We start from the raw sequence: 26,286 nt of genomic DNA, 5'->3' as shown, positions 1-26,286 counted from the left end.
CAAAATACTCCTCGTAATGATCAGAGGAAGAAATACATCAAGTCTTCTGGGTCCTCATCTGATTTAAAACCTAATAGGAAAGCAGGTCAATCCAAGAAGATGGATCAAATCATTGAAAAAAGTTGTGATTTTGTAAACCCCCCTAAAACTACAACAACAAGCAGCAGCAGTGAGGATGATGATGAAATTGCTTATTTGAAATATTGTTTTGGAACATTGGAGTCAAAGTTGAAAGATATTGCTACGGATATGGATGAATATGATGAAATTTGGAAGGATATGGGTTCTGATTCCTTCTTAAACCCTCCTAATTCTAATTCTATTACTGTTGATGATTATGTTGATCTTGTTGGTCTAGAGAATGATGTGGATTCTGATTTCTTCTTAAACCCTTGTATTGAAGACGACGTTGATCCAGATTGGCTAGCAATTTTGAATAATGATCCACATTCATCTTCTTCCCAAATTGAGAGTGATTTGGTTAATGGACACCCTTCATTTCTTGATCCCCGATGCATTCTTATTTGAAGAATCTCATAACGGAGATCAGTTTCTACCCGGATAGGAAGAGGAGTTCCTCGACACTTAGTACGATTTATTTTGATCTTTCTGTGTTCGAATTTCATCTTTCTGTGTTCAAATTTCATCATTCTGTGTAACCTAGAGGTATTGGTTCAAATCAATTCTGTAACATCGCTGACATTGAGGTATTGGTTCAAATCAATTCTGTAACATCGCAGATCAATTTTCTGTGTTATATTCTTTGTTCTTTTCTCAATTTTGTAAAAAGAGATGAGGAATTGTAGTTTTGTAATTTGTTTTCAATACAGATACTCTTTTTTTATGTTCTGTTTCATTGATAAGAAGTGTTTCTATTCTTTCTTCTTTTCTTTGTACTTTAAGTCACAAGGACACAGTAGTCTCTCATCTACTCTCTTGAAAGGAATGACGTAACTGCTCCAAGTTTTATTTCACACATAGAGCGACAATAACTTTAATGAATAATAAAAGATCAAAATACTTCATACAGTTATACCATAAGAACAATTTTACAGTAGAGCAGATTTACAAGCTTCAGAGTGATCTATACTTAGTAATGACTTTTCGCAGTCGCCTAGCAGCCAATCACAGAACCCCAAGGCTTATCATGAGCTCGGCTATGATCAGCCGGGGACTCAGCCCAAATAGACTTACTGCTACTGCATGATGAAACAAGACTCTCTAGAATTCTCATTCATAAATGAGGTGTACCATTGGAAGATGTGGCAGAAGCTATGGAATCTGAAGTTGCAGCAATTGTTTGAGGAGGTAAGGCCTTTGGAGCTGCATGATTACTTTCCGAGAAGGTGAATTTGTTGGGGTTGCTGATGCTGGTGCATTGGATACTCCTACCATAAAACCAAATTTCAATGAGAAAAAGTAAAAAACAAGTAACAATGATAAAAATTGTCATTAACTACCCAATAGCTAATACGGTAAGGGTCTTACCAGTTTGTATTGTTTAGTATTGTAGAGATCTGCACAAATGATAAAAATTGTCAATAAAGATGGACAAAGTGAGAAATTTCATCTCCTTAGACTGAACCAGTGACCAGTCCTATTGACGCGATATTGTCAATGCAATCCATACTTGGCTGAAATACAAATAGTGAATCAGAAGAAAAGTTGTTTCTTCCAACAGCAAATTATTATTTCTGATGAGAGAGACAATAAAAGATGCTATTGCAGCATAAAGTAGTGTTATGCGGCTCTTGTAATGTCTATCTCTCTCTACTGCTTCAGATGTACAGACATCCATAATAACAGATAAACCCAATTAGCTGGTGATTCTAAAAAAAATGGTACCTAATAAACAGTGCAATGTTGATACTTGATAGTAATATAAGATCCTAACAAAAAATACTAAAGAGTTACCTGAAAATGGGAAAAGCGACATCGGACAAATGACGGAACACATCCTGCATATACATAAAAAGCACCCAAAGTTATGCTCAAATATAGGTGTCTAAGATCAGCAACTATATTGTATTGAATTCGTGTTCATACCATGCTATGAATCTTAACTCAGAGATTGGTGTGAGGTGCATCTTAATCGATAGTATTCTCGCTGTTATAATTCTAGAAGTTAACTATGTCAAAACTCTCTCAACCACCCCAAATATTATTGTTAGATTGGTACCCATACCATATTCACAACAACCCAAAAAATATAAGGAAATAAAATCAGGTGTATTCATAAAAGTGAAGATGGAATTGATGACCACTATTAGGTTCGATTCTTGCATTAATGAGTTCTCTGTCTCTAGATCTCTTTCTCTCTCCTTCTGGAACTTCCGCATGAACAAACTTACAGAAATCGTAAGGAGAGAAAACTCGGAACTCAATTATTACCTTTTGAGATGGAATTCAAGCCTTTATCTTCTCGTTTGAAGACAAATCAAGTACTAAACGAGAAGAGTAGAGGCTTATAATATCTTACTCTTACTTGGGTATCGAGTAAGAAATGATTTAGTGTTCGGTGTGGTTTGCACCATGTAGTCCGTGCACGAGGGCGAACAGGCGATTATGGTGCTTTAGAGACGCACTTCACATCGTCACGACTCACGAGGGGCGTTGAAGCCTTTCTTTTTTGTAGATCGAATGTCATCCAACGGACGGGATCCGATCTGACTGAGATCCTCTCCCATGTTGGACCACTGGAGTCTTTCCTTGTTGTAGATTGAATATCATCCGACAGACGAGATCTGATCCAACCGTTGAGATCCTCTCCCATGTTGCAGTGCTGGAGCCTTTCCTTTTTCTAGATCGAATATCATCCGATGAACGAGATCTGATCCGACCACTGAGATCCTGACCCACGTTGATCACGCGGACCACCATCCTACAGACTAGGATGGTGCCACGGACTGGCTCAATGACCTTTGAAGTGTAAAAGCTTATACAAATTTACTCATACTTTGGTATAGAGTAAGAAGTGATATAGTGTTTTGCGTTGTGTGCACCACGCAAACCATGTTGTGTCTGAGTGAGCAGTGATAACAACATCAATTATTCTTATATCGTAACCATCTTGTACTGGTTCCCATTCGTCGAAGCATTGACTCCATCCAAATCGTTCAATCTACTTAGTGTTTGAAGCATTGTGAGATAACTTGCATTGGTGATTTTTGGATATAAAGATTTTAGAGACTCCCAACTCCTATTAACCTCGACTCTGCTACCCATACTTGCACATAAGCTAAGAAGAAAATGGAAGGCCTCTCGTTCCCGAAGCATCTTTCTTATGGACTCTGCACTCATACCCGCACGAACATATATTCCAACTAGGTTGCAATAAAAGGATCAGTCAGGCATATTTGACTTGCCCACTCCACCTCTTTGGCTCTTTGTGAATTCTTTCTACTCCTTCAATATCTTCGAATGACCCATAATTACTCATCAACAAATTATAAGTAAAAATGTGATGGGGCTATATATCTTACCCTCATTTCTTGTTCTAGAGCTGATACTTTCTCGGCTTCATCTAACTTTATATGTAGAACGATTAGGCTATTTTGCGCAAAAGCATTTGACTCGATGTTCAGTTTCTTCATCTCTTGTAGGAGCTTTGTTGCCTTATCTTTAAATTTCTCGTTGCCAAAATAGTTTAAAAGCGAGCCGTAGGTGAATTTGTTCTTTGCAGGTTTCGGAATCTCCATAAAATATTTCTCGGCTGCTACAATTTCTTCAGTTTTCCATAGAAGATCGACTTGTTTTGCATGGTCACGGTACCATAAGACATCAAAAACAAGATAAAAAATTTCTAACCAAAACCAGGAGTACACATTAGAGTCCAATCCTTGTTATATATACAGATAGACAGTGTTTGATTGGAACCCTATTTCAAACTAAAACAAAGCTAGAAAATGAACACAACCCACATAATTAATTGACTACAATTTGAACTGAGGAGAGAGGAATCACCTGAAGGGCAGTTATAAAATGCTTGAATTTGCGGAGTTGATTGACAGAACCGCTGCCGATCTCAAATTTATTGAGAGGATGGATTCAAGATCCATTCTTTCATGACCTAATCAGTGGATAGAAAAATCAATGGATTCTCTAGCAGCTAGTGTGCACAAAAACCTAATCAGCCCCAAATGGATTCTCTCTCTCTCTCTCTCTCGGGAGAACAATAGAATCCCAATTATTAACCCTAGCTGGCCTGGATTTTGATAGGGTTACGTGTTCCAGACACCCCAAGAAACTCAACCGCTGATATTTTTAAACTTATTCGTGATTATTGAATCAACGGCTGATATTACTTCCCCAACATACTGTACTCGGTTACTTTTTCCTGTTATCAAGAACTAATGCACGCGCGAATGTAATCAACGACTGATATTGCTTCCCGAACATATTCAGGCGGCAACGGCTCAAAATTCAAAATTCACCCCTCAGTCTAACGGATACTTTTTCTAATTCCATAAATAGGAGTATCCACCAATGTTTCTTCATAAGCAAGAACCTGATATTCATCTCTCTTTCTAGAAATCCACCCAAGTGAACAACCCAATCTCTATTTCCTGATCAAGAACTTGATATTCATCTCTTGCCCCTTCACTCTTAACGGTTACTAACCCACACTACCAAGATATCAACCCCTTCATTATCCATCAAGAACTTGATTAATCTCATCTCAATCTCTTCCTCTCTCTTTACAACCATTAAAAATACTTTCTTCAAGATCAGATATGATGATGATGAACCCTAACCCTAACCCTAACCCTAATAAGAGAAAGAGGGCTGATAATGTTGATGAGAAGTCTGGTACAAAGAAAATGAAGAAGAAGAGTTATGAATCAAAAACATGTAATTTGAAGAAAAAGACATTTGAGTTATCAACTCTTTGTGGTGTTGATGTTGCTTTCATCTCTTTTGCTCCTGATGGTTCTCTTAGTAGTACTTGGCCTCCAAATAAAAATCAACTTCTTCCCATCGCGCAAAGATACCAAAATACTCTTTCTAATGATGATAAGAAGAAATACATCAAGTCTTCTGGGTCCTCATTTGATTCAAAACCTCCTAATAAGAAAGCAACAGCTCATCAATCCAAGAAGATGGATCAAATCATTGAAAAAAGTTGTGATTTTGTAAACCCACCTAAACCTAAAAGTACAACAACAAGCAGTAGTAGTGAGGATGATGAAGTTGCTTTTTTGAAGTATTGTCATGGAACATTGGAGTGTAAGTTGAAAGAATTTGAAGAATTTTATAATAATGGGGATGATGAGATTGAATGGGAATGGGAAGAGGAGTTCCTAAACTTGTACTCCTCTGGTTTGCTTTGAAGATCATGATATCAATGAGGGGGGGGAATGGAACAAGTTCAAGTTTTTTTTGTGTGTTAAATTCTTTTAGATTTGATTATTTGGAGGTTTTCAACTTTTGGTTTTTCAATTTTTGGTTAGGAATTGGGAGGAGGAGGATGTCTCCAATTCAATTTTGTAAAGAGAGGAGAGGGATTGTAGTAGTTTTGCAGAATATTTGTTTTCAATACTATAAAAAGACTACTGTTATACATTATAGTTCTTCATTTCCAAGAAATTCTCTCCAACTGAACCAGACTCTAAGTCTGTACAAGAAGTTACTATTGTCAACTAATCCCAACAATAGAGAGTAGTTGAAAATCCAACAAAACTTTGGCACTATATATGAGCTTCTGTTTTTTTTTCAGCTGCACTATATATGCCAAGCATAAAATTATAAAACGTCGTGATCTTTTTCTTCCTCAAAATACTTGAGCAAAATATTAGCCCTCTCTCAGTAAATAGGCGTGTCTTTCTTCTTTAAGTTGGAAGAAGCAATTTTCATGTACTTCAAATCTAAATCCATGAAGGTTCTGCTACTATAATTCCCTGAGTTTTCCAAAGAAGATCAATTCGTTTTGCATGGTCACCCTACGATAAGTGCATATCCCTCATTTCCTTCCATTCCAGAATCTGTGTTGGTACAAGATATCAAAAAGAAGTTAATAAATTCTCTAAACAAAACCATAATTACATATTAGAGTCCAATCCTTGTTGGACCTACAGGCTTTCATTACAGAGAATGTTTGAGATTGTGGAATAAGTGATTGCTAACGCAGTATTTCAATCGAAAGATACATTCATCTCTCGTCTTCTCTCTAAAAAGTACAATCCACTAAACCTTAACAACATCATCATTCCTTACCCTTTCTCCCTTTAAATACTTGAAGTGCCAAAGCAAACAACAATGGCACATTAAAACCTTAGAAGTGCAAAAGAACAACAACATTTTATGGTCCTAGAAGTGGCAAAGAATACAACAATAAAAACCTCATACAACCTGCAATTCATAATGAGAGGCACAAACCAACGAGACAAACATGAATTGAGCATGTGACCAAGACATTCCATTAGAATAGTGCCGAATCTGTCATAAGAACAAGAAAAACAGAGCAATTTTGCTTCACATTACAAAGAAAAAATGACTCCATTGTAAAAATATATCACACAACTTTCAAACCATACGGACTGAAAGCATCATCTACTTTACCGTCTTGGGCAAAAAAAAAACATCATTCCAAATAGGATGCCTCAATTTAGGAGACTATGAACAATAGACGAAGAAGACGTCCAAATAGGATGCCTTAATTTGAAGGACAACATCATAGATCACAGAGAGAGAGATCAATGAAAAGCTACTTTTTGGACAAGCTCTTTATATTCGTCTGAAACAAAAGACTTCACCCTGAAAACAGGTTTTTCTTTTTTGCTCTTTGCAGGAGACTCGTACTTCAATCCAAGTACTGTCAAGTGGTCTGCAAAAAATATACGACGATTATTAATTGTGTGACAAACTACTATCACCGAAAAACTGACAGAGCAATAAAAATAATAAGGTGAAAGAGATGAATAACAAGTGTTTCTCTAACTAAAATAGTTAAGCAATAGTTGTTGTGATCCCTGCAGAAAGAACAAAATATACATATATAGAGGAAACAAGATATTCCCTGTTGATTCAGCAACAGGAATCACAGAAGAAAAGGACCTTACGGCAAGAGCGTTATTGGTCGCTAATACACGAAGTAATTTGTGATAACTTACGATAAAGAAACTATACAAAGAATCATGACTTTCATTTATTAAGCACTCATTATTTGAATGGAAATGAAGAAAAAAGTTGTTGAGTGCAACTTAGAGGTGTCATCAGCGGAAGAGCTCAACACAAAGTAAATACTAAAAAAAATAAGATGTGGAAAACTTAAATCATATCCCAGTAAGAGAAGGAAAACCTACTTTTATGTATTCGTGCAAACAAGAAACGCTCCCCTTTCCAGTATTCTAATGGTGTTGTCTTGATTCTGGTGCTTTTTCTCACCCCACATTCTACAACAGTCCCAGCATCTGAAAAACGAGTCAATGTTAATCCAATAGAACTAAAACTCAATCACCAGAAAAGTTATAATAACTATTCAAGTGGTACATAAAAGTTTGATAGTGAAGATGCAGTTAATGCATGAGTAAGCACCTTGAAGACTTTTCTCTGGAGAAACTTCTCTCCATCTATTTCGGGATGATGCTTTCCTTTTTATTTGTTCTTTCGAAGGAAATGCAGAAAGTTCCTGATACGTCTATTTGTAAGACCAATTAAGAATGATGATTAACTGAAATACAATTAACCAAAATGCAAAGGAATGAAAAATCGATGGTTCTCACAAGATTATTAGCAAATAAAAACTTAGGCATAGAAAATAACTGAAAACCTTGCTAATTGAAGCGAAGTGGAAATTAAATGAGCATAATATAAGCAATGCTCGAACAGAGTAAGGTGCAAATTAGGTGGCTCTTTTCTAGTGCTCAACCTCATTATTTTGTTCAGGAAGGATGTCTGTAGCTTGTGAATTTATATTCCCAGGTCGGTGCTTGTTCGCAGTAGAATTTGATTCATCTGCCATAGAATAACAAGGATCTATAAGCCATACAACAAGTAAAGTTTAGACATCGTAAAAGAAGAATAACAAACAGATACGCTGAAATGAAATTGAGGGCATTTCCTGTTTGATTTAATTTTTACAATATTTGGCCCTTCAGGCAGTTGCTTAGTTCCCATAATCCCATTTATATGTAAAAGTGACTTTCTGTTCGAAAAGTAAGGATTCCAAAGAAATGGTAGAGCGTTTACTTCAACAAATAATAAAAGTTCTTATAAAACTCCATTATATTTCAAAAGAGAATATGTAAAAAACTGGTGTGTTATTTGTCTTGCCAGTTAAACTTTATGAATTGCAAATTCAGGTAATAAATAGCTCCAGGGTCCACAGTTTTGCAACTGTCATGATTCATCTTCTACCGACTGAAAATTGTTTTCAACCATATATTTGTTAGCAGTGATCCTTGAATTGTATAGATTTTTGTAGCATGAAGTGCAGGTAATGTGTTTCACCAAAAGCACAAACTAGTATGTGGAAGCCTAAAGCAAGGTACCTAGAAAAACTGTAATATACAGATAAGTCTAATATACCCAGAAATTCTGCAAATCTCGTGAAGATATAACCATATACCTGAGACCCAAAAGGGCAGCTAAAATTGGAGTGAAGAACAATGCATGAACAGATCATCCTAAGTAGGAAAATTGCTAAGTTCAAGTTTAGAGCATCAAATTTGGTGGGCGGCAAGAAACACGGATTACTAAAGAAGTGGATGTCTCTAAAACAAACTAGCTACAAAGATAATCATAAAATATCTGCATAACATGAACAAAAGTACAAGGAATCGGCATCTGAGACTGGAAGGTGGTGTCGGATATCGTGAATAGAAAAAGTTTGGTACGAGAATACATTTTCCCATACATACACATCACAGACACAGCCCCGTGGATAGGGCAGTGCGGCTCGGGCGCCCACACTGGCCCCCCACCACAAGGGGCCTACCTTTTTTTGAGTCCTTTACTGTAATGTCTCTTGCATATATTTAGTTGGAGGTTGAATTATAAATGATAGATAGTAGTAGTCTAGCTGGTTGATTCTTTGGATTATATATGAGAGATCATGGGTTCGAGTGTCATATATAGTTGATTTTTAATATAATAAGCAACAATCTGGAAAACTCATGGTACCGCAAAGGCGCAAATAACCTTTTAGCTAACAGCAACTCGTACCGATTATTAATATAATAAGCAACAATCTGGAAGACTCCAAATGAGACACTATATAATTGCGTATAAGTATGTATAGAGAACCTAACGTACCCAGTGTGCTTTCACAGCAACCTGTATCTCCTAGGGGTAAACTTTCAATGACAAGCTCCTGCTGTTCGGAAACTACTTTCTCCTGATGAATATCTTCAACCTATAGATTAAGTTGAATCATCACAGTCTATCAATGAGAGTGAAAAAGCCTAAAAAAACAGTTAAAAAAGCTCTAAATTTAATTCACCAAATATGGGACATTCAATCAAGATGGAAAAATGCTATAGAATGTGGCCAACCTCATTATTCTGTTCAGGAGCGCTATCTTCAGTTTGTGGATGTCCATCATCTTGTCTAAGATGACCAGCAAAAGAATTTAATTCATTGACTATGGAATCAGAAGGAATGCCTGATGAGCCAATAGAACAAGTAGAGTCAGGGTCACATAAAGTCCACAATAAACAGTTTAAGCTAAAAGAGGAAGGTGATTCATTTCAGCATCATGTTTAGTTTTTGATATCTGGTTTATGAAGTTTTATTCGTACATTTTAGAGTGGAACTGGACTTTTAGTTAGTTCCAAAACCCTGAGCAAGTGATGCCGTAAAATTCAAGAATAGAAACCTCAAATGAGAGAGGAACTGATATGCTTTCTTTTTTGAATTTTAAAGTTGCGAGTATAGATAAAGAAAACTACCCTACCCAACTGACTCCCATTACAATCCATATTTTCCATGGGCAAACCTTCAAGACCAACCTCCTGTTGTTCAGAAGCTTTTCTTTCCTGCTGCATATCTTCAACCTGTGGCCCGCATCAGAAAATTAGAATCAGTAAGAGAATCCACAAAACAAAGTCATCGATGAAAGTTTGAGGCGAAATACCTTGTCCTCGGAGACACAGTCAGGTGCATTGATCCCATTATCCATGTCATCATTAAATTCATTTGGGTTCTCATCAGTGGGCATGCAAAGTGGACTTATCAAATTTTCCATCACAGGCTTCTTTGAAACCATATCCCTGCCTGCTGTGGTATTTCCTTCAAGTATTGAGGACTGGGACTTGGCAGATGCATTGAACTCCTTCCTTGATAGCTCTGCGAGTGATGTAATATCAGGTGAAAGGTCCTGTCTCTCTCCACCTTCAACAGTAGAAACATCCGGTGATATCTCAATACCACGAAATGAGAATGGACTATTTTGTGAAACTATCTGTGAGCTTGATGAATCCCCTTGATACATGGAGCTCTCATTGACCTGGTACCTATCTTTATATGATCTACTTACTACTCTTCTAATGTTATTATCTATATCGAATAACGCTTTCCTTCGCTTATGCAACTTCTCAACGGATGCCTTAACATTTCTTTTTCGGGGATTCTCCAAGTCTGGAAGACATGACTTGTCCAAACTTATTGGTTTTATCCGTAAACGATCTCGCAAGAAACTGACAGCTCCATCTCCATCTAGTATAGTACAAGTAGTGGACAGAAGTTCATTTAGCAGACTCACATTCATATTCCCTGGTTCAGGTGCTAAATCTGTTCAAAATATTAGACTAATGTCACGAAAGTTGCATTGAAAAGAACAAGGTGCTTGTAGATGGATTATACAACCTTCTCTAGTAGCATCCATAAGTTCCTGACTAGGTGTTTCCTTTTCCTCTGTCTTCCTGTGCTCATCTCTGGATTTATTGTTTAGTACCTCACTAGATTGGCTAGGGCTATCTTTTTCAGGAATGTCTTGTAAAGAGAGAGCCTCATCACTATCAGAAAATACTGATGAATAACGATGTTTATAGCCAGCAGTCTTTCTGACAGGTATCACAAGGACACACTCAAAATATTGAAAAAAGAAAATGTATCCGTCGTATACTTGTATAATGATCTAAAAAGACAAAAATAAAAATCATACCTCAAAATTCCAGGTCGACGACTTCGAGCTTCCATGGACAGATTAGAATTAGTTAAATCTTTTGAAAACTCACCCCTTTGTTTCTGTAATTCTTTTCTGGCATCTACGGCCCAATCATGCAGCAGGGTATAAGAAAAACCTTACATAACTGCTAGAAATTATGGAAAGTAAAAAAAGGGAAAGAAACTGCAGGAGGAGAAGTACTTTCAAGCTTTTCAAAGGAAGTGAAGAAATCTTCTGGATCTTCCAATTGGTCAATGTTTAAGTTCACATTGTCATTTAAATCTGTCTGACTGATACATGAAGATAATACAGCCATCAACTAAGTATCAAATTAACAAGCCATCACCAAATAAAAATAACTATTTATCCGAGTTAACAGATCGAATTAATTTACCTCGCTTTAGGCTTCAAAGAGAACTTAGCTCTTTTACGACATAGACCAGGACGTCGCTCTTGAGGACGATCCATCGTGTTTCCACTAATCACTTTATCCTCATCGTCAAGTGGCACGATATTTGGAAACTCTGACTTTTGTAGCACCGGATTACCATTCAAAATTGTCTCTGCTTGTTCTAAGAGCTTCCCTGTATTATCAGTTGGTTGCTATTAAGAGCACAGATCATTAATGAGCTCGAGAAGAAAGAATTTCAGTTACCTACAACCAAAAACATCTTAAATTTCAAAAATAACACATGAATCTTTTAAATAGTACTTTGAACAGACTGTGAAGATCAACCACTGATTATTCAGATCAACACTTGAGAAAAGAGGTTCTCCTAAAACATAATAAGCACAATCAACCCTAAAAATCAGTAAAACAAAACCCTAACGTATTCTCAGTTTGATTAAGATGAAGCTAAAATCACAATGTGCATGCCTATGATCTGTGAGGTCAAACGAACTTCTATATAACTCCAGATTAGTCAAAATTTCTAATAGTATTCATGATCTTTGAGGTGAAATGAACTTCATATAAAATATAAGTCGAGATTGCTCAAATTTAAGACCTAAAAGTAATGTTAGATTATGGAAGAAGAGGATAATTGATTCTAGGGCAAATGGGAGTGGTGGAAAGTAGAGTACCATGATTATGCATTTGAGATGACTCTGGATAATCTCCATCTCGCCTTTTTCTGTATTTTCCTTCAATTCTTTAAGAGTTCGAGGAAGCAAAGATAATAGAGAGGAGGAGGATCCATTAAATGGATCGTCGAGGTTGAAATTCAGTAAGTCATTGAATTACTTGGAAATGAAAATCAATATGTCATTCTAGAAAGAGAAAATTAAAAACCCTTTGGGAAAGAAACAGAGAGCGTTCTTCGACTGTCAAATTTGGAAATTATGTGCGTAGAGCGATTATAATAAAGAGAATGAGTTTCAAACCAAAATTCAAGCGGCAAATTGTGGAAGATGTTACTTCCCAAAGTTTTTATTGTTTCTTTTATTTTCATTATAATTCCCCAACTGCCCAACGTTATTTTGTTTAAATAAAAAACATGGCGTTCTGCGGAAACAAAAAAAAATCTGGAAAAAAGGTGGGGAACTAAAAAAGAGGTCACCGAACGCACCTTAAAGTCGTCGGCGGGAGATGACGGGCGACGGCAATCTCGCTCTATCTCTTTTCTCTATTTCTTCTCTTTCTCTCTTTAAGTTCCGGTAAAAGAAACGGTCCCTTTGTCGTAACACTTATTAGTCTGAAAAACCAGAAGAAGGAAGGATTCCTTCGTCTGGACTTGAACTCCAAATCCAGATGAGTTTTGCATGAATCCAGACTCCAAATCTAGGAGAAGCGTCTGGTTTTACCATACGAGGGTTCCGGCGAAGGGGAGGAATAGAAAGAGAGGAAAGAGAGAGAGAGAAGAATAAGAAGAGAGAGTGATGAAGAAAGAGAGAGATAAAGAGAGAAGAGAGAAATTAAGAGAAAGGAAAATGAACGAAGTTGTTGTCGTCGGAATTAATGGTAGTCCGAGTTGATGGTGGTGAGTATGAAGATGGAAGAAGAGGAAAATAAAATCATCAAATATGGATAGTATTTGAAGGAAACAAAAAAAATTTGTTTACACCCAAAACTTTCTTTCCCGGAAAATATTCTTATTTCCCCAAAGTATCGACCAAGAATTAACAATTCGGCACTGGAAGGTTCCAAGTGTACAAGTTGTAAGTTTTCACGTCTTTATTTCATTTGGTGATTGGATATCCGACAAAACCGAAATATATAAGGTTCTCACTGCTCACTTATCCGATATCTCTCTACATTGCACTCACAAGGATCCCTCCCGTTGAGGAAATTGACGGGTTCATACGTTGGCTTACGCCTGGCTTGGGTGGACACTAACTCTTTTTTTTTCAAACTAACTGGGATACTGTTCAAGTCTTGGTTATGCCCTAAGCCCCTAACAAATTTTGGGAGCCCAACCCCCAGCCCTCATGGTCCAACCCGGGAGGCCCAGGGCTGGGCTCCCTGTGGAGCTGGGAGCCCCATGCTCTTAACAAATGTTGCTCTAAGCAACATTTGTAATGTCGTCAAACCACAGTCACAGGAAAAACATACAACTAAAATTGTTGAAGTAGAAAGATTGGCTGAGTTCGTCTCCTGTTTCTCTCTCTAGGAAATTCTTCACATTCATAAACCCTAACCAATTAAATCATAACTGTCTCTGATCTAGACAAGAAGAAGATGGTGAGTAATTTTTATTATTATCATTTTTATTTGTTTAATAACAGCTCCCAATTACTATTTATTATTCATACCCTTTGAAACTCCATCTTCTCATCAACTTTGACTTATCATCTTCTTTAACAATCACAACTTTATACCTTTGATTCAATTGAAACAATAAGGAATGCTTTCATTTGTTATATCTCTACTGTCTACTAGGGCTTCAAAATCTTGTTGCTGTATACTCTGAAATTGAATAATTTGTTATCTTAATTTGTTACAACTTTAGATTATATAATATGAACTTTCAGTTCTGCTGTTTGAATTTTGCCTCAGAAATCATATACATTTTATATTGCAAACCTAGCTATGAATCAAACAATAGAAAAACATGGAAATGTTTTTCCAAATTAAAATTACCTCATTTGATGTAATTCCCAAATTAAAATCACCTCATTTGATGCTTCCTGCATTCTGGTTCTGATTCTCTCTCTCTCTTGGAATTTGGTCTAGATTGCTTTTATTTCTCTATAAACCCTAATAGTTTTTATAGTTGTGATATTTGAAGAAAGCAAATAGATTGATCTTTAACAATGATGGAGGTCAATTTGATTGTTACTTTTTTCATGTCTATTTTTGAGTTTTAGGTTTCATCTGTAGTAAACTGTTCTTCGCGTTCATAATCCGATGTGTTCAAATTGAGGTTCTTTGAAGAAATAAGGTCAATACAAAAGATCTTAAAACCATGTCTAACTCAAGCAATCCGAATGTTGGTGGTGGTGATAAAAATTCGAAGAGAAATCTTCCATCTTGGATGAGTTCTAGACAAGCTAGCAATAAATCTGATAGCAACGAAGCAGAAAATAGCAGTTCTCGATCAAAAGAAGTTCAAAACCGTAACAAATCTGCAAATTTATCAACTTCTTCGAAACTTATGGTATGAAAAAGAAGTAAAATTTGAAATAATGAGTTTTAACTTTCTTGTGTTTTTCTATCTTTTGATTTTTTTTTTCCAGCACGTAACAGTAACTTAGAAAAGAATGTTGAATTGGGCAGGAAGGAGTGGTGTTTGTGCTGTCAGGATTTGTTAATCCTGAAAGAGGCACGTTAAGGTCATATGCATTAGAGATGGGAGCTGAATATCAACAAGATTGGAATTCAGAGTGCACTCTTCTGATTTGTGCATTCCCTAACACTCCCAAGTTTCGGCAAGTTCAGGCAGATTGTGGAACTATTGTTTCAAAGGTTGTTAGATGCTACTATTTTAATTTTTGACATATTTTTATCTATTCTTCTTGTTTCTTCATTCTTATACTACTTTTCGAGCTTGTTACATGTATCGTGAAATCTTTTATAGTCTCTAAAGGGGTTAAAATGGATATCAATCATTTTCCTATGTACTTGTTTCTGTTAATATTTGCTTGCGACATATAGTATTTGAAGATTCTGTACGTAATGTCATTTGTAGTACAGATTGCGCACGATTGTCATTTCATCGAGGACATATGGTAAACCTTTAGTTTATCATCTGATTCAGCTATACAATATATTGACTTCTTCTACTAGAAGTAACAACGATAAGGAGATACTGTTGCATGCCTTTATTGTATAATGTAAATACTGCTTTGTTCAATTGTGGAATTTTGTTGGGTATGAGAAAGACCATTCAGTCCTCATTATACAACTATTTAATTTCTCGGAAGCTATTTGATTAAAGCAAAAAAAAATGGGGACAAGTTTTCCACCAATCACATGTTACTCTTAATTCGACATAAATCCTCTAGACTTTAGAGCACAAGGGTTAGGGACTTCTCGTGTACTTCTCAGGTGAAATAGATGGTCTTGCCTCGCAAGAACTATAACCTTTAACTTTTGTTACATACTTTACCAACATGGATCTATTAATGTTGTAAGCTTTGCTAATTATCTTGAAACTTAATCTTGGAGATATACGAAAATTAGCTTGCTAACTATTTTCAAATGAATATTTGTCTATGGTCTGATGTTTCTGGGTGTTGCTTCCTTTTCTTACTTAGGACTGGATATTGGAATGTCACAAGCAGAAAAAGCTTGTGGACATCGAACCGTTCCTAATGCATGCTGGAAAACCATGGCGGAAAAGCTTATCAAATGAGGCTAACAGAGGTAGTATTCTACATGGAGACAAAAATATTCATTGGGTAACGAACAAATCGTGTTCAACGCACATTTGTTTACCTTTCTAGCCATCTTCTCCTACTAAGCAACTCTAATGTTTCTCTGCACTTCTGCAGACCATGAAATTAGCCCCCCTAGTCAACCTCAGAAGCAAGCTAAAAGCTCAAATTCAAAACCAAGTGACTCTGTCTCTTTAAAGGTATCTGTATGAACATTCCAGTTCCAGTGCTCCTCTCCCTGTAGCAAGTATTGTGTAAATTGAACTCCACTCCCTTAGAACTACGTATATTTGCCAGTTCTGAACAGTTATTATGTATTTGTACAGTTACTATGACGTTATTCTTGTTGGTTTACTTTTTCTGTTACATGTCAAGCAGGAGAAAAATTCGAATCCTGTTAAGGAACGACTTTCTCCGTCTAAAGTGAAAAGATGGGCCATGGATGATGTGAAGAAGACCATTTCATGGTTGGAGAGCCAAGAAGAAACTGTAAGTTGCACAAGTTGGCATTGATGATGGTTGGATACCTATCACATATTCTCTAGATAGTTCTGCATTTCTCTGATAGATGTATGAGGTTCTCTCCATACACACATAATATTAGTTTGTCCGTTGTATTTTGTCAGCCAGAGCCTAGTGAAGTAAAGAAAATAGCCGTGGAAGGAATTCTTACATGTTTGCAAGATGCAATTGAATCTCTTGAGCAAAACCAGGTATCCTATTTTCCCACTGAGATTGTTACTCTGCTACTCTTTGAACGTACCTTTAGGTTCTTTTATCTTATCTTTAATCTTTCTTTTATGCCGTGTTCGGCAGTGCTGACATTTATAGTCATAAAATTGGCCGTGGAAATTTTTTATAAACTCCCAACTTTTCCTTTCCTTTGCCGCCCTAATTTAAATCCGTGAAATTAGATTTATGTCCAGTGCCAACCTCTTTGGGGCAAGCAGCAGACAAGCTACTTCGGAGCCAAGTGTCAGGAAACTAGCAAACCTATTTTCCTATAAATATCTGCTGAAGCACATTAATTATTGGCCTATTAGGGTGCTCTTCGAAATAAATGTAGGGCGATTTTGCGAATAAGAAAATGAGGAGTTTAGTGAAGGGTCAGTTGGATTTGGAGGATAGTTTTTATTAATAAATACTACGTATTGACTATTGACCCTGAGAGTAATGTAAGTGCTGATTCTCTGTTAGGATGTTCTCTTACTAAGTATTTCATCTGTAAACAAAATCTTATTATTGGTTATTTTTACTATTAAATTTGTAAACCTCTTATTTGAGTTGCCTTAAACCTAATGATAAGATATTAGATGGATATCTCATATTTGACACAACCATTACAAGGTTAGATATTTCCTAACATAGAATTTTTCGAGGACGGTCATCCTCACACCAAAAAACTGACGTTTAAGTCAAAGGCTATTATTTAGATCTTTTGTTTAAGTAGTATACTTTCGATTTATTTTTCACTCGAAGTGATTCTTGATTTAGAGATTGTCGAGGATTTCTTTTTTCCTGTTCAGTGTGTTTCTTGGAATAACTCATTTCTCTATCACCCTGTCCCCTTTCTCTCTTCCAGCTTTACGCTAAAAAGTCAAAATCTTCTCTCTTATATTTAGTTGTTGTTTCTAATTCTCTCTTCTGTCAAATATCTGCCCCCATCTATACTAAAAATAAAATAAATTGAGCTTATAACTTTTGTAGTCCGCAAGGAAATGCAATTCCTCATGTTTTATGATATAATACCGAGAAAGGTGCTTCATAATTAATCTTATTCATTATGTTATAATTTCCCTTTATATTAGTTATTGAATAACTAATTCTTAAATAGAGTACTTGGTTGATAAATTGTACATCTCAACTTATTTCGATCTCGAAATAAGAAATTGGAGGGTAACTATTTTCTTATATCGAGATTGTTACTTGTAATTTTCATTTATTGCCTTGTTTATACTTCAAAATTCAAATAACGTTTTTTTTTCAGGATATCAAACAAGTGACAGAGCAATGGAGATTCATTCCTCGTGTAGTTGAAGAATTGGTTGAGCTTGAAGGTACAAGAAATAGCAGTCACTCATTCTCTAGGAAAGATCTTGGTGTACAGGCTAGAACCTGCAAACGTATTTATGAGGCGGAATTTGATATTTTCCTTGATGATTCTACCACTGAAAGGAAGAAAAAACAAAAGATCGCAGAAGGGCCAAGGAACAACAAGAAAACTGATACCAAGTCAATCGGTGCAGCGGCTTATGATAGTGACGACACAATCGAAATGACAGAGGAAGAAATTGATATTGCTTACAAAACCATAGCTTCCAAGGTTTATAAATGGTAAGGGATTGAATCACATTATGTTACTGCTTCACAATTTACAGAGCGGAGAGTTTCAAAGTTAACAAAATCACTTCTTAAAGATAGAATTATATTTCTTTGACACTTATCTCTGAAGTTACTAAGGTTTACTTCAGTGCTGAAAAGTTTGTGTTTGTTCTCCGAGTACCATACATCATTTTGACTCTAAACTTTCTAATGTCTATGAAAACAGATTGGATCCGATCTCAAACTGGTTCGCACAAGGTGTTCCGCAACCTCAAGATTGGTGTAATATCTTCGCTTTTGATTGAAGGATATACCTGACAGTAAGGGTTCCTTATGAGGTTGCTTTTCCACAAAAATCTTTGAATAGTTCAATTTTCCGTGGATAATCTTAGATATAAAAATTCCCGTTCATGTTACTAAGTAGTTGGCCTCAGGGCAGTGTTTTCACTTCTCGGTCTTGTTTTTGTTTTCTTCTTTCATATAAATCCGTCAGTCAGGCTCCCGAGCTTGACCCAAGTTGTCTTGTGGTGTATGTATGCTTCTTTTTTTTTTTGTTGAAAGACCTCTGGAACTAACTAACCCAAATAAGATACAAGAGGTGCAAACTCAAATAGCAATGCTGATATCATCACATAGTGGGATTGGAAGTGTTACTAGCAATGTGAAAATGAGTAAGAAAACAGTCGTCCATTATGTAAAGAATGATTAAAAAAAAGTGGTTTGCTAGCACCAAATAGTTTTTTTTTTTGTTGAGAAACTAGCACCAAATAGTTGATCATTGATAACACAACCTGAATTTGTCTCATTTTGTTTCCCCCTGAGGGACCATTGTGGCTTCTCCCTTGAGGCCCATTCTTGTTTCCCCTAAGCCTAAGAGCATCTCTAATGCAAAACTCAAAAGAAACTCAATTTGTCCTATGTGTCAAGGCTCAATTGAGTTTCTCTTTTCTAGATGTCATAATTCAAAAGACATCTCCAATGCAACACTCAAAAAACTTAAAAATAACTTAGGTGTCATTTTCTAGATGGGTAAATTTGCTTTTAATAACTTAGGTGTCGTCCACCACCCTTTGGTGTGACGGTTGAACACCCCTCTTAAGCACATGAGGTTGTGGGATCAAGTCTCAGTGGAAGCAGTTTGCCATCAAGATTTATCCCATGTAATTTAGACTATAAATAATGTAATAATTTGTCGGGCTTTAGGCCTCTTTGTTGTCGGGCTTTTGGCCTCTTTCATTCTCGGTTTAAAATAGGCGGTTATCGTGCTTATTCCATCTTTATGAAGTATCAATGCCTTGTAACGACTAACGTAGATCGTAGTCGAATTCTAAAAAAAAAAAAATAACTTAGGAGATGGGTAAATTCGCTTTTAATATCGAGTGGCCAATTGAGATTCTCAAAAGAAATCTCAAATATTGAGTTTGTTCTTGAGATATCTCAACATTAAATGATGCCACGTCATTTTGAGATCCAAATTTAGTGTTGTAAGTTTTTACAAAAAACTCAAAAAATCTTAGTGGCACTTTATGTTTTTCAATTTGAGTGCATCGAAGATGCTCTAAGACCATCTTTTAAGGATATAATAGCAATTTTACTCTATCATGGTACTTGATACGTGGGAATGCAGGAATTCACAACCCGGAGATGTTATTCTCTCTCTTTGGAGTCGTTAATAAAATAATTTACCAACAAAATCAATTGTTATTTTTTCTAACCAAACGAAATATTAAGTATTTCAACAAAAAAGTAGTAAAGCAGGATACTCTCATTCTCAGATCACAAAATTGATGTTCTTTCTTAATTTCATTATTTTTACGCGCTCCAAACAGTTGGTACATTTAAAAAAGTACCTTTTTGTCATTCGTTATGACCTTTTTACTAGACTTTTAAAGTGATGGACCTCTAAAAATCTCAAAACTTTTAAGTAGCGCATAAATGTTTAAAACTTTAAATATTCAAAAACTTTTAACGAGTTCTAGCACATTAATGTTTGGAACTTTAAATGTTCAGAAACATAAAAGTTCTAAAACTTTTAAATTTCTGGGACGTTAAAAGTCCTAGATCCTTAAGTTTTGGAATTTTATCGAAACTTTGAAGATCCAGAACTTTCTGTCAAAACTTTAATTAAAGGGTTCGTTTTAAATCTAAGTTGTTCAAACCAATGGTTAAGATTAAAACAAAAGTTATATTATTTTAAGAGCTAAATTTTAAATATTAGTTGTTTACTCATCTTCTTCGTTTTCCCTTTATCTTCACCTTGACACCACCGTTCACTTTCACGCACTCAATTGCTCTTATCCTCTTTCTCTCTCTTTATCTCACTCTTATGTAAACATGAGACGATAGAAAAATGTATAAATTTTTTTCTCTCTCTCTCTATCTTTATATATTACTAGATATACCTGTACCATCCACTTAAAAATTAATTTTCTTCTAAATAATATTTCATAATTTAAATAATTTTCATCTAATTTTTATGTTGCATAAAACTAAATTAAATCCTTTGATTGATTGTCGATCAATTGAATTATGAAATGTCTCTTACAAAGTAATAACTAAGGTTTTGGCAAATGGGTTGAGACCATAATTTTTAAGAACATATCTATATTAAAGAAATTTTACTTTGTCCTCAAAATAGATGTGTCTAACTCTTATGATTGAATGAATTGCAAATTCTTAGATTGTATTCTTATATTTTTGTTTAAGACACAAGCAGTTTTATCAATCAATGCACGACATTGCTCAAAAATACAATTAATAAACTAAATGGAATCTAAAAATTGCTTCCATGTCAAAATAATACCTTCATCAATGGTCTAAGTAATCAACTTTTAACATTTGTTACGGGCTTAAAGAAAGAGGTAATTACACTGAGTAATCCATTTAATAAAATGCTTTCTCCAAGTAATCAAATTTTCACGCAACAAAATTTAGCAATGTATCCGAGGCAACCATTACATTCTTCATAATGAAAGCTATCTACTGAAACATTACGAATGATTTATCTATCGCTCCTCGTAACAATCTTCACAAAATGTTTTAACAGCTAACTCTACTTCTTCATCCAAATTTATCTTAGCTTTAGAAACTTCTTATAGGATAAGTTATCCTTACTTAACCTGAAATTCAATGAAAGTAATAGGTCGAGAATCATCAATTAAAAAATTTAAACTAATTAGTCGGTATAGAGTACACCAAGATTAAATGCAAAACTTCTTTTAGGAAGCTGGAAAAACTAATCCTCATAGTTCAACCCATTTCCAGCTTCACTTTAGTTGAAATTCATCATATTCTTACACCAAATAGAACTAACTTTTTAGTAATTTTTGGAATATACCAAGAGACTGCAACCAACGATAAATCTGTAAGAAACTCCGGTTATTGAAACATTAACCTTCCTACCCATGTTTACATATTTTACATAAGAGTGACTAAGACATTCGTATTATCGGAATTCTGATGACAGTTGCTATATTTAGTAAGAGACAAAAAAATTACCAAGACGAATATCTCACCTTATACTAACCTGGTCTGCTAAACTGAAATCCTAAAATATAAAAAAAACCTAAGCTATGCTTTCTCTTGGAGTACTGTTACTCACTACTCCAACTGCCTACATTCGAACAAAGAGGAATACTTTATATCAAATACATACTTTTTTCAAATGAAGTAGAAGAATATGAGAGATTAGTATAAATGATATAAGTAAGTAACTGATTTGATGTAAAAAAGTGAAGAGATACATACAACTATGAGACTGTTAGGACTAAAAATCGCGGAAGCTATCGAACCTATCCTAGAAATTGATCCGACTATGAAAATTAATCGAAAAGCTATGCCAAAAACTAAATATGTAAACAGAAATTAACGAGGTTCGGCCTAAAGCCTACGTCCTCGGGCGAACAAGAAATCTTTATTGAAGGATAGATGAAGACGACTCACACAACCCGCAAGTTCGTCCCAAGATTGTACCGTATAAAAAATTAACCTTCTATACTAGATCTTCGACGACCGAAAAATTAAACACCGCTCAAAATTATGAACAAAATTTCTCTCTCACTTGCTCACACTAGCTCTCTCTAAAGAAGAGGTGTTGTTGAGTGTTGTGTTGGTGATGTGTATAACAAAACACTCAAACCCCCTATTTAAATAATAATATAAGTCGATGGATCCCAATTGCCGACTTCAATTGTGGATCCAATTTTGAAAACCAATTCCAATTTAGAATTGGAAATCGCTACAAGCCACAAAAAACCGCCATTGCAACTTACAGAGACAACTTTTGAAACTAATTAATCTTTCATCTTCTTCTGCCTTCTTCATTTATACTTATTTTCTCTCTAAAACTACAGTCCGTCGATTCTTTTATCGTTTTGGGCCCTTTCACATCTTTGGTTGCCTTTCCCGATAGGACAGTTTCAATAACTGAATGGTTTAAAAGAGTGAAAAGAAGAAAAAGAGTGGGCAGAGATAGTAAAGAGTGTATAATAAGGGTAAATGAAAGGGTGTAATAGAAAAATTAATGGAGGAATAAGAAAAATTACAGAGGGAAGACCGTGTTAATAGAAGGGAGCGAAAGTAAGGGAATGTCGATGACTACTTGATGTAGCACCCTCACTTTAGAGGGGTGCCACCAACAAATATTAGGGGCCCAAATAGCATTATCCCTTTTAATTCCCAAAACCCTTAATCCCTCACAATTCTTTTCTTTCCTTCCTTGTGCAGCCCGTGATTGTGAGAAGGGATTCTAGAGTGAGAAAGTAAAGGAGGAAAAAGGAGGATCTTGAAAGGGTTTGCTAAAGGGTTTAGTTTCTTCTTCTTGGTACTACATTATCAGGTAGGTTTCTTCTTCCCTAGGGTTTACATAGCCCTCTTTAATTTTTAACCTAGTTTTGGATAGTAGGACTATAATAGCTTTGAACCATTGTTGTTTACTAGGTTATCATCAACTTAGAACCAATTAGTAATACAATAGATATCCATCATGATTAGAAACTATTTACAACAACAATATATTAACCCTAGACGATTATAGTTATATTAATGGGGTATGTATATACCCGGACAACAACCTAGGCTATTAGGATTATATAAACATAGTAGAAAATACATCCGGGCAGCAGCCTAGACGCTAATGATTATTCGTGTTTATGTTATTGTTATTGATAATTGATTGTATGAGATTATTTGTGTGATATTGGAGCATGAGTGCTACCAATAGTTGTGTGTGATATATTGCTTTAGGTTGTTAACCTAGAAAGCATAGGCTAGTCGGAACCAAGACTGATTGGCTCGACATGTAAGTCGATTGCAAACACTAGTTATTTATGTGATATTAGATAACTCGGTGGACCATGATCTTGAGTTCCATAAATGGAATGAACTAAGACTGGTTGGCTCGACATGTGGATCGATTGCAAACACAGGTTTGTCAATGTGATATTGGACAACCCAGTGGACCAGGGGTTTGAGTTCAAATATGGATTGACGATTGTAATCCATAAGTAATCGGTGGTTGGCTCGCTTCCTGCTCATATGTGCTCGTGTTGCACGGATCCCCTTTTTAGGAGGTATCCATAGTTTATGAAGAAGTCTAAGTCGATGCAAACACAAGATCATTCTTGTGGACCACATACTTCTAGTTTGAGAAGTAATTACCAACTAGAGGTTGGCTCGCCTCCTGCTCATATTAAAGTACTCGTGTTGCACTGTGCTCGTGTTGCACTGTGCTCGTGTTGCACGGATCCCCTTTTTGGGTGGTATCCTTTGTCTATTGAGAGGTTTAAGTCGATGCAAACACGAATGGCAAGTGACGCTATCTTGTGGACCTCAAAATTTGGTTATGCCCCTCCAAAAGGAAAGTTGTATTGTATGAATCTCTTCAACCGTGTAACAGGTTGACTTCAATTGTGTTGGTACGAAAGGTGTAACATAATGGACTTTTATTATTGTTCTGTTGTTCGATACTTGGTTTTGTGTTGAATTGGTCTATTTATTACCAGAGTCAGTAGCAGAAAAAAAAATGAAAAAAAAAGAAAGAAAAAAGTGTTTGTATAGTTTTGTTTGAGTGTTTATCCCTTGAAATAGTTCTTGAAGATTTGAAGACGTTGAGTTCTCAGGAGTTTTAGTCACATCATCATCATTAGTGTCTATCGACCTCTAGGAAGCATTGTTAGATAGTAGATTAGGTGAGAAGAGTTGGTTAGCTTCCCCATTCCATATTAGTGGTTGTTTCCTTCTTTGAGATCAGTCGTCCATAAAATTATTGTCCGTCTTTTTCATGTGTTGAGTTTTCCTTCATATTTATACTAACACATAGAGTGAACCATTCTTGAGTGACTTTGATTTTTGAGTGTATGACCGTGAGGCAGTAGTCGAGGCGAAATGTATCGGGACGGTAATCGAGGTCTTGTCTTTTCAGAACCGAAATGATACTCACATTGGCTGGTCACGTGCACTTCGAGTCTTGATTACTGATGAAAAGATTTTTAGCGTTTATATGGTTCGATTGATTTGGATTTCATTTCTATTAACTTTCGAAAATCTACCGGATGAACATTTTTAGTCCACATCATATTTAGACCCTTTTGCATTTTTGATTTTTGAATTTTGTGAGTATATTCACTGCAAACCCTCACGTGACAAAACTCGTCCTCTTGGGTAACCTAGAGGTTTAACGGCTTGTTGCACAGGCTAAGTGCAATCGTGATTCCCTACGAAAGTGGTGAATTAGGTTTAGTTGTATTTTTCTGTTTTGCTCGAGGACTAGCAAAATCTAAGTTTGGGGATGTTTGATGAGACATGAAAATGTCCCATCTGAATCTCTTAACTCGGTTTAGTTAGTCAATTTCGAGCAGTTACTCTCACGAATTACTTGTTTCTTTTGTCCAGGTGTCTTTTACGGAGTTCAGTGTGAAAGACGGATAATATCGAGAGAAAGACATACTTGAGGGCATTTTGGTCATTTGAAGGTTACAGTGTTCTGGAATTTTTAGTACCCAGTTGAAAAGAAGAGTCCGAGAAGAATCCAGTGGCGAAAACAAAAGTCAAATCGGAGTCCGGACGGGCAATTTAGGTGAAGTCAAAGTTTGATTCAAAATCTGTCGGGCAAAAGGTCAACACAAATCTACCAGTGACAGGTGGCGTCGATCCAACATGCCTGGTGATATTTCGGTATACTGGTGGGACACGAGAGGGTCACTATCGGGATCAAGTCCGAGCTCTAATTTAGTGCAACGCGGTACACAAAAATACGGTACTCCCACCAAGATCTAACGACGACTGATATGCAAACGCGTTGATTAGTCCATCCGACGGCTTCTCCACTCAATACCAGTACTCCCTGACCCGAAACTGAATATTGGCACAGTTCTCTCCTACTTTCTCTTATCTTCTCCAACAAATTAGGAAATAAGGAGAGTTTTGAAAACTAGAAATCTAGAGAGAGAAGCAACCATCACGTAACAACCAATATAGAGAGAGAGAAGCCGAGAAAGCTGGTTAAAACAGAAGAAGAAAGAGATAAAACCGAGAGAGAGAAACAGATACTCTCGGCTAAAGGATATGAAAATCTTGGAGTGAATCAAAACGGAAGGAGGATCGAGAGAAGTTCGGCGAGTTGGTTTTTTAGGACAGATTTAATTTATTTCTCGGGTCTATATAAGATAGCAGAAACAGAGAGCTAGAAAAAAAAAGAAGTATCTGAAGAGAACAGTATAGAGGAGATAGAACAGTAGAGAGAGAGAGAGAGGTTTCGGGAGAACAACAGAGAGTTGATTCTTGGTTTTTAATTGATTTGTTTTCTTTCCTTTTTCTTTTTGTTTCTTCTTCTTTGTGAGAGAGAGGGAGATTACAGGGGAAGAGAGAGAGATTGTTGAGAGAGAGACAGAGAGATTCAGTTATTGAAAATAACCGATTACCTTTATTTTGTTTTCGATTTTCCTTTTATATTCTGTTTTCTTGGTGAGAGAGAGATAGAATAGATAAAGATAAGGAGATTACAGAGAGTTATAAGTAGAAAGAGAGAGAGAAACAGGGAGCTTAGA

The 26,286-nt window shown here is 35.9% G+C and overlaps 3 protein-coding genes across 27 annotated transcripts; 1 reads left to right on the top strand and 2 right to left on the bottom strand.

Moving 5' to 3' along the window:
* Window positions 1-946: 946 nt before the first annotated feature.
* Window positions 947-4,858, bottom strand: LOC147549691 (pentatricopeptide repeat-containing protein At4g01990, mitochondrial-like). The gene is made up of 5 exons (XM_086665098.1): window positions 4,397-4,858; window positions 3,483-4,316; window positions 1,915-1,958; window positions 1,489-1,517; window positions 947-1,388 (listed from the first exon to the last, which is right to left on the bottom strand). The coding sequence occupies exons 2-4, from the start codon at window positions 3,696-3,698 to the stop codon at window positions 1,502-1,504; spliced, it is 276 nt and encodes a 91-aa protein (XP_086521224.1). The 5' UTR covers window positions 3,699-4,316; window positions 4,397-4,858; the 3' UTR covers window positions 947-1,388; window positions 1,489-1,501.
* A 1,535-nt stretch (window positions 4,859-6,393) lies between these two features.
* LOC147549690 (centromere protein C-like) lies at window positions 6,394-13,169 on the bottom strand. 25 transcript variants are annotated; one of them, XM_086665078.1, is made up of 14 exons: window positions 12,188-12,934; window positions 11,499-11,688; window positions 11,306-11,394; window positions 11,102-11,204; window positions 10,804-11,000; window positions 10,073-10,728; window positions 9,893-9,947; window positions 9,492-9,601; window positions 9,253-9,352; window positions 7,868-7,953; window positions 7,534-7,636; window positions 7,302-7,409; window positions 6,667-6,823; window positions 6,394-6,612 (listed from the first exon to the last, which is right to left on the bottom strand). In XM_086665078.1, the coding sequence occupies exons 1-13, from the start codon at window positions 12,198-12,200 to the stop codon at window positions 6,693-6,695; spliced, it is 1,941 nt and encodes a 646-aa protein (XP_086521204.1). In that variant the 5' UTR covers window positions 12,201-12,934; the 3' UTR covers window positions 6,394-6,612; window positions 6,667-6,692. The 25 variants fall into 25 exon arrangements, 21 of the variants coding, with proteins under 21 accessions (XP_086521204.1, XP_086521209.1, XP_086521216.1 ...); XM_086665083.1 differs by having other exon boundaries at window positions 10,804-10,952; XM_086665090.1 differs by having other exon boundaries at window positions 10,804-10,952; window positions 11,499-11,759; window positions 12,188-12,648.
* A 498-nt stretch (window positions 13,170-13,667) lies between these two features.
* On the top strand, window positions 13,668-18,921 carry ATXRCC1 (BRCT domain-containing DNA repair protein). Its single transcript, XM_086665068.1, has 9 exons — window positions 13,668-13,784; window positions 14,411-14,700; window positions 14,820-15,008; window positions 15,800-15,908; window positions 16,037-16,119; window positions 16,298-16,408; window positions 16,546-16,632; window positions 17,907-18,253; window positions 18,468-18,921. Coding segments are annotated over exons 2-9 (1,119 nt in total). The 5' UTR covers window positions 13,668-13,784; window positions 14,411-14,508; the 3' UTR covers window positions 18,469-18,921.
* The last annotated feature ends 7,365 nt before the right edge of the window (window positions 18,922-26,286 follow it).

Source organism: Eschscholzia californica, unplaced genomic scaffold, assembly GCF_041429995.1.
Source record: "Eschscholzia californica isolate CP2 unplaced genomic scaffold, dmEscCali1.0.p SCAF_3, whole genome shotgun sequence".
NCBI classification, from domain to species: Eukaryota; Viridiplantae; Streptophyta; class Magnoliopsida; order Ranunculales; family Papaveraceae; genus Eschscholzia; species Eschscholzia californica.
The sequence above is the reverse complement of the archived record's forward strand: the minus strand, read 5'-3'. Positions and strand labels throughout refer to the sequence as shown.